At 41.6% G+C, this 8306-nt stretch overlaps 2 protein-coding genes across 3 annotated transcripts; one reads left to right on the top strand and one right to left on the bottom strand.

Annotated features, from left to right (window-relative positions):
• Positions 1 to 356: 356 nt before the first annotated feature.
• LOC112095395 lies at positions 357 to 1319 on the bottom strand. Its single transcript, XM_024177317.1, has one exon. The coding sequence runs from the start codon at positions 1317 to 1319 to the stop codon at positions 357 to 359; it is 963 nt and encodes a 320-aa protein (XP_024033085.1).
• A 2806-nt stretch (positions 1320 to 4125) lies between these two features.
• LOC21394937 (uncharacterized protein At5g39865) lies at positions 4126 to 5780 on the top strand. Of its 2 annotated transcripts, XM_024177330.1 has the most exons (2): positions 4126 to 5257; positions 5592 to 5780. In XM_024177330.1, exons 1-2 carry the CDS (start codon positions 4542 to 4544, stop codon positions 5599 to 5601), a joined length of 726 nt encoding a protein of 241 aa, XP_024033098.1. In that variant the 5' UTR covers positions 4126 to 4541; the 3' UTR covers positions 5602 to 5780. The 2 variants fall into 2 exon arrangements, with proteins under 2 accessions (XP_024033098.1, XP_010089529.1); XM_010091227.2 differs by lacking the exon at positions 5592 to 5780 and having other exon boundaries at positions 4126 to 5359.
• The last annotated feature ends 2526 nt before the right edge of the window (positions 5781 to 8306 follow it).

Here is an 8306-nt window from a genome sequence, read left to right as displayed (position 1 = left end):
TCGGCCTCCAAGAAGGTGATCTCGGCGTCCTCGTGTCGCGCTGCCTTAGCCTCGCGTCCGGAGACGTTCATAATCCTCTGGCTAAACTTCTCTTTTGCCTCTCGAGCGTACTCCTTCTGTGCGCGTCGAGAGGTGCCGCTGAGGTATGGTCCCCCGAAGATCGTTCTTATAACACCGACTGGTTCGGGCGGGTTGTCATGCCTCTGCTCTTCCCGTCGGTTGTTGTTGTGTCTGTTGTTGTTCCGACGGTCGGCTCGGTAATCGTTAAGCCTTCCCTCTCGGATCAACTTCTCGACCTCATCCCTTAGGTCGTAGCATTCGGCCGTAGTGTGCCCATTTTCGCCATGAAACTGACACTATTTGTTTTGGTTTCTCCTTGCTGGGTCAGACTTCAGCGGCTGCGGTCGACGCAAGACCTGGAGATGACTTATCTCATGGTAGACGTCTTCGATCCCCATAATTAAGGGTGTGTAGGCGTCGTACCGTTGCGGCTTCGGCCGCTTGTTCTCCCCCTGACTCGCCGAGGCGTTGCCGCCTCTATTACTCGGAGCCGGGTTATACCTCTGCTCGGCTTGCACTTGAGGGGGACCTCGGCGCTTCTTACCGTTGTTTTGGCCGCTTGCCTGCCCTACCTCTTCCTTGGCAGGGGCTGTCACCTTGCTCTTCAGGGCCTTCTTTGCCCCCTTGGCGTTGATGAACCCCTGTGCCCTTGTCAGGAATTCCTGGTAGGTATGGGGCGGCCTCCGGTCGAGGTCCGTGCTGTAGGGGATGTCCTTCTTCATACCCGAGAGCGCCCCCATCAAGGCCACCTCATTGGAGATTCCCTCAGTGGCGGTGACCTGCTCCCCAAACCGGGCTATCCAGTCCTTCAGGGACTCGTTGGGTCCCTGGTACTCTCTTGAGAGGTTTTGTTTGGGTGGGATGTATTTTTTGACACCTATAAACTGAGTCAGAAAGGCATTCTTCAAGTCATCCCAACTGGTGATGGAGTTTGGTTTCAGAGATCTGAACCACCTCCTCACAGAATCGGAAAGGTGATTCCTGAATGCTCGGCACATGACCTCCTCGGGGTATCCATGCAGGACCATATGTCCTGTGTACACCTCTAAGTGGTCATCCGGATCACTCCTTCCGTCATATAACGGAATGGGAGGCGATTTGTACTTGTCTGGGAGTGGCACCCGGATAATGCTTTCTGTGAACGGGTGGTCGTGCGACGTGTACATCTTAGCGTCGGCATTAACCGCCTCGGCTACCTTCCCCACAACTTGCTCGAAGTTGTTTAATCGACTTCCAATCTGCTTTTCCAGCCTAGCCATCTTCTCGGCCAGAGCCTTATTATCGGCTGCGAGCTATTCCTCTCTCTCCAGCTGCACGGCTTTCCCGCGTCAGGCGTCGAGCCTCGTCCTAAGGTCTCCACCGTGCGCAGACGAAGACTCTACGGGGACAGCGTTCCTCCTATTCGCATCCTGCTGCGGTCGAGGGAGCGCATCCCTATTATTCATAACTGGCGCCGCGGCCTTCTCCCGCGCTCTCTTCCGTGCTGCCCGTTGTCTGCTCCCCACAGACCTATTCGACTTGGTCGGATAGGGATCGTTGGCTCGACTATCACCGACTTCCTCGGCATCACCATGTTGGTCACCAATCCCTTGGCCCCCAACAGCGGCATTCACCGGGTTCATCGGTGCATCCTCAAGCGGTGGCATTGGGTTCTGCCCTTGATCCCACCCTGCAAGGGCCGTAGCCATCCTTTCCACGGCTGCAGCCAACGTTTCGACCTGCTTTTGGAGTTGGTCGATGCGGTCTTGGGGGCTTCCGGCAGCCAGTGGGAGCGGATTTGTTGAGGTCCCAGCGGCGGTGAGATTTTGGGTCGCCTGACTCATTGGGTTAGCCGCCAGTAAGCGGGTGTTCCTGGGAGGCATAGTTGGTTAAGAACTATATTGAATTTCTGGGCTTAAGGGGCCTTCTTTCTAGCGCCAATTGTTAACGGTGTATTTCCGGCAACTCGTGATTACCTCTCCGAAAACACTCACGTTGACACTCACGATTTGATTAAGGATTAAGACTGAAAAGTAATGCAAAAGAGACAACAAGTTTTATAGTGGTTCGGCAATAATCCTTTGCCTAATCCACTTGTGCATGCACTAATCTTTCAACCGGTTACAAGCTCTCTTTCTTTTGCAATGAAATGGTGTCTAACCCTCCTCTCAGTTTTCTTGGCTCTATTTATAGGCCTTTACATGTGGATACTTTTTCTCCGTTCCCAAGGAGGAAGCCATCTTCTGTCCTCGATCCGCGTGAGGGTAGGTGAGTTTTCATGATGACTGCTCCGGGAAATGCGGCTGATCCTTCCTGTCTACCGCCTGATTTCCTGACTCCTGCAGTAGCAGTCGGATTAATATTTCCCTCTTCGAGTTGACAAGACCACCCAGTAGAGAAGACCGACAGTGTCCCCTCGGCGTCGCGGCCTCCGAAGGCTGAGTCACCTCGTCTAGCGCTTCTTCCCACATATGGCCCTTGACGTAGAAGGCACATTAGCCTCGGCCGTTCCCTCGACGCCAACGACCGATCCTCTGTGGGGAGTCCTCGGCGTCTGTCGCTCGAGAGAGTGGTCGACCTCTCGACCATGGTGTAACAATATCTATAAAGCAAATAGAGAAACGAGAACATGAGAATCTACGGCAATTCACTCTCAGTATGAGAGTCACACACATTGTGGTAATAAAGATCAAAATAATGCCCTTTTGAATGAGTTATGATCCTATATTCTTGGCGAAAGAGGTTCAGAGGTTACCTTGTTAGAATGTTTCGTTTAACTGGTCATCTAGAGTAGATTCTAGTCACTGCGATGACTTTTAGTCGATTATTGCCGATGGCTTATTTAGAGGACAATGATAGGTTAATCCACGAGCCTTAGTTGGTCTATTTCGTTGCTCAAACCTTATCCGAGTTGATATATATATATATATATATATATAGATGAAGCTATGAAATCTGACCTCAACACATCTAAAAATACACAATACTAAAAAGAACATGGTAACATAAAATGAGAATTTTTTGTTAAGAGTATTAAAAATACCTTTTAGTCCGATACTCTTCTAAACCGTCATATTTTTTGTCAAGATTTTCTCAATTTTACATGCTTTTTATTTTGATTTTGATGTAATTTTAATTAAATTTAACATTTAGAAAACATATAGATCGGTAATAATACTTTATCGTAGAAAGCTCTAAGATGTCACCTTAAAAAAATTTTCAAAAAATAAGATGTAGTTTCTTTGGTAGGATTAGAAATAATGAACTACCGGTAATTTCTTATTTTCAACTGTCAAATCTGTATAAGAAACTATTTGTTCTGCATATTTTTTTTTAATTTAACGTGATTTTAATTAGATATAACGAAATTAACTTACCAATAGAGAGGCTCTACTGGAGAAAGTCACAAATAAAAAAGAGAAAATAAAAAATTTCTCTCTTGTAACTCAATTTTTTGTCCAATGCTATTCTCTCGTAACTTTATCCATTTAAGTTGAGGGATTCTCTCTGGTGTTTCCTTTTTTTTTTTAGAAATATCAGTGTTTTATGTTTATTAACTGTCAGATCTGTATTAAATCTGGTCAAAATTAAATCAAATTAAAAAAATAATACATATCCAACGACTGATAAACATGAAACACCAATACTTTTTTTAAAAAGAGAAAACACCATAGACATTCTAAATATGTAACTGAACAATGATAAATGAAGACAAACACTTTATAGTGTTTAAAAATTTGTATAAATCTTTGAAGACTTCTATGTAGGTCTTAAAAAAATAAATTATTGATAGTTATCTTTTTTAACTGTTAAATTTTAATAAAAAATTTCCCGTTTGGTAAACCTTTTTTAATTTAATATTATTTTAATTAAATCTAACGTTAGTGACAAAAGCCCTTGTTTTAGGGGAAAAAAAGGGTAGAAAAGCCCTTAAAAAAAAAAAAAAAACAAATGTCTACGCTTTTCATGTCCAGTGAGTGGACATTACCTCATACATAAAAAAATAAAAATAAATAAAAATTTAATAAAATTCTCATACGTATGTCCTTTAGGCCCTTGCTATCTTAAACAGTTTAAACCCCCTATTAAAGCAAAACAAAGTAAACAAACACACCTCTTTCAACTACCTTAACCAACCGCCTTACCCCTCCCTTCCCCAAAGCCCTACTACCCTTTTCCCATTCCCCCACCTCCAAATCCCATTCTCTCTCCTGTGAAAGTTTAAAGAGAAAAAAAGCCCGACTTTGAGCCTCCACCCCCCAAAATTCTGCAAAAGTTACCCGCTTTTTTTCTTTCCTTCCTCCTCTTCCCTTTCCTCCATCACCGAACAACTCTCCTTCAAGCAACCAATAAACAAAACCAAAATACTATTAGAAATAAAAAACCCCACCTTTTATTTTCCCTTTGAATTATCAAAAAGAATTTCGTTTGGATTTTAATATATTTTCATTTCGTGTTTCCGTTAAATCCGGATCCGAATCCCAATCATCCCGACACGGCAAATGTGGCGGCCGTGGGGCAAAACCCCGACTCGTATCCACGACACGTCAGCGTCCCCGCCTTTATTCTCCTGCTCCTCATTCAAAGACGTCGTGAGCCTCTGCGCAGACGATTCCTCCTCCCCCAACCTCGCCGCCTGCGCCTCCGCCTCCGCCTCCGCCAAGAAATCCCTAGCCGTCTTCCACCGTGTCCGAGTTTCCAACTCGACCCTCCGTGCCTGGTCGACTCGCTCCCCGCCCCTCCTCGAAGAGCCTCCGCCTCCGCCGCCGCCGCAGTCGATCTGCATCCCCGGCGCCGAGAAGCGCGTGGTCCTCTACTTCACCAGCCTCCGCGTGGTCCGCTCCACGTTCGAGGACTGCCGGGCCGTCCGATCGATCCTGAGAAGTTTCCGCGTCCCGATCGACGAGCGGGATTTGTCGATGGACTCGAGCTTCCTGGCGGAGCTGCAGCAGATTCTCGGACGAAGGAAGCTGACTCTGCCCAGGGTTTTCATCGGCGGGAGGTACGTTGGTGGGGCCGAGGAGGTCCGGCAGCTCCACGAGGCCGGCGAGCTCAAGAAGTTCGTCGAGGGCCTGCCCGCAGCGGAACCCGGCGTCTGCGACTCCTGCGGTGGGTACAGCTTCGTCCTCTGCAACGAATGCAATGGCAGCCACAAGCTTTACTCCGAGAAGGCCGGGTTCAAGTGTTGCACCGCCTGCAATGAGAACGGTCTGATCAGGTGCCCTTGTTGTTCTTGGTCGCCAATTTGAACCGTCCGATTGAAAAAATTTAAGAAAAGAAAAGAATTTAAATAAAAAAAAAAAGAAAAAGCTCTTTTCTTTGCTCCTTCTTCTTCCTCTCTTTTTTTTTTTTTTTTTGTAATTTTCTTTTTTAATTTTATGGGTCTGAACTGATTAGTTTTGTAGATTTTCTTTTTTTTTTCTTTTCCTTTTTCTTTTTCGTTTTTTACCCACCCACTGAAATGTTGCTGCTTTTTTGGAGATGAATGCTAACATCAGGCATAAGCTAACTTTGTTTACTTTTTTTTTTTCTCAAATTATGTACTTGAAAAGAGGACAGTAAGGAATGGACGTTAGTGAAGCTCAAGCTTAAGGTGTTTATACTCTACGAATAATGGGTATTTGAGGGTTGTTCGAAGTTTATTATGTTGCTGATTTTTCGAGAAATTCCACAACTGATGATATAAAATGCGATGATATCATGTATTACAATCTCTACGGCTATGAAGCTATGATCCAATTGCCACAGTTTCTTGATTGGTAATTCAATTCTCAAGCTTGATGGGGATGGTGTCTTGTGCTTGCCCCTTTCTCCGTCATTAGTTTGGTCCAACTCTCTTGATAAATAGGCCTCGGAACTTTATGGCCTATTTAGTTGATTGATTTGAGTTTTTAATTCGAGTTTAGATATGATTTTATATGAGAATTTTTTATTGTAATAAAAAAATTAGATATAATTATTTTTGAGAATTTTTTATTATAACAAAACTTAAATTCTAAACTTAAATCGATAAATAAACAGGACTTTAGTTCATAATTGGATTTGAGATTGTTCAACTTCTTTGGAAATACCATATTTGCCTTCCTCTAAACACCAAAATAATAATAATAATAATAATAATAATAAATCCTATGTTTTTATATTATTATGAAGGGGATCATGTTTAAGATTTTTTAATCGAGTGCAATTTGAGATGCGCCTGGTCTGGTTAAACTTCAGAATGTGTTGGAAGTTACTTGTTACTTGGAATTTGGAAATTGTATCTTAGCTTGTTAATTCTTTTCTGCTTCAGAATCAACTCTGGTGGTTAGATTATTCATTTGGAGTATAAAATTAACCATAAAGATTCCGAACCTTAATGCAAATTCTATTTAACCTTGACGTAGTTGCGACGTGCTTTTATTAGTGTTTTTGTGCCTAGTGCCCTGGCATTGTTCTAGATGCAATAGGTTGATACTGGACCATACTTCAGTAAACATTATCCCGCATGTGATTTAGAAACTCTACTACCATTAGTGAGAAAATAAAAAGAGAGTTGGTGGACTTTCTTAGGACAAGTATGAGTGGTGAGAGCGCAGCAGGCTGTGGAGACCGGATAACAAAAACGCACATGAAAACGTCGCCAGGCATAGGGCCACTAGGAAGCTTTTAAACAACGTGCCTGCTTACTTCCTAATGGGCAACACTAGGCCCATCACATAGTTTATGCAAGAAGTCAAGTCGCATTGTGAAAATACGCACTCGAGTTTCTTTTCTTTTTGCTTTGATCATCTTTGTGATAAATTAGGGTATGTATCAACTTCTATTAATTTTATACACTTTTTCATTTTATAAAGCACATTATCCTCATTTGCTATCTCATTACCCAATTTCCTATATATATATATATATATATACATATAAAACTTCTCAAATAACTTCACAATTTCATGGCCACACAATCTAAAGCACTTAAAAGTCAATTCTCCAAACACAAGTGACAAAGAAATGGATAATGATTGCATCTCAGCTCTTACATCTAGCAACTTTTTAATTTCAATGAGCAATTATAATCTTTAATCGGTAAAATGTAGTTCTTCCCAAATAAATCGAATCAAAGCATCAAACTTAGTTTAAAACAATGGTCACCTGAGTGATACAGTGTGTGAAATTTCGTAACCTTCAACTTAACTCTATGAATGCCATGTGAAATTGTTATAGTTTCACTATTATTATAATTTGACCACTCAATTAGAGCAGCTGTGAAATCTCTTTCCGGCAAGCAAACCAAGTAGTTTTTAAACAAGGTGGGAAGTCATGCAACTCTCCATTAATGGACGGCTTGTCTGTATCTGCAGCTCATGTTCCTCTCTAGTCTCTACCTTAATGGATTGTGGCGCCAAACTTTGATGTCTTGTTTATATTTGTCATTGTTCTGTCACTCTCATTATTATGAATCCTCATAGCCACAAATAACAAAGCTTGTGCATTTTCGGGAAAAAAAATCCCATAACCCGTTATTCACGTTGCACAGGGTCGATTTCCATAATTCCATTACGTTTTCCTGGGAAAACTCTCTTAATTTGCTTCCTAAAGCATAAAAAAGGACTTTTTAAAAAAGGAAAAATATAAATAAATAAACAGAAAACACAGGACAACCAATCATGGCGAACAAATTCAGGAAGTCCTTCACTTTTTCTCCTTTCCCGGGATATGTTGCCACAATGCTAAGGAGACATAAATTTCATTATATATATATATATTTTTTAAAAAGTGGACATGAATATTATTAATAGCAACAGCCAACAGGCTGTGGTCTGAGCTTATGAGTCTCAATCAATTGGTTGATACGTCTACTCCACCACTGTTGTTTGTCCACTTCGCAATTCTTAAAAACATGGTATTAATTATTTCAATGAGATTTTGGATTATGGAAATAGGATAGATATTTACCTACATCTACTACTTGACGCATCTAAATTTTGCTTAAAGTAATAGTTTTGTCATTAATATATAGGGAAGAATTAATTAACATTAAGTAACAATCTTTTTTTCCTACAATTTTTGTGGCCAAATTGTTTCCTAAACACAGTAGCCGATATTACGGATTAACAGCTCTAATTCTTTATTATAGACAATAATTATATATATATATATAAATAATTAAAAACGCATGATTTATAGTTGTTCATTTTTAATTTAAAAGTTAGTTCAAAATCTCTGCCTCATACTATAAGTAAAATTTGGACAACCAAAATATATATGTGAAATTCCAGTAAACCCCTACT

This window comes from Morus notabilis, unplaced genomic scaffold, assembly GCF_000414095.1.
Source record: "Morus notabilis unplaced genomic scaffold, ASM41409v2 Scaffold609, whole genome shotgun sequence".
NCBI classification, from domain to species: Eukaryota; Viridiplantae; Streptophyta; class Magnoliopsida; order Rosales; family Moraceae; genus Morus; species Morus notabilis.
Note: the sequence above shows the minus strand (reverse complement) of the source record. Positions and strands in the feature narration are given on the sequence as shown.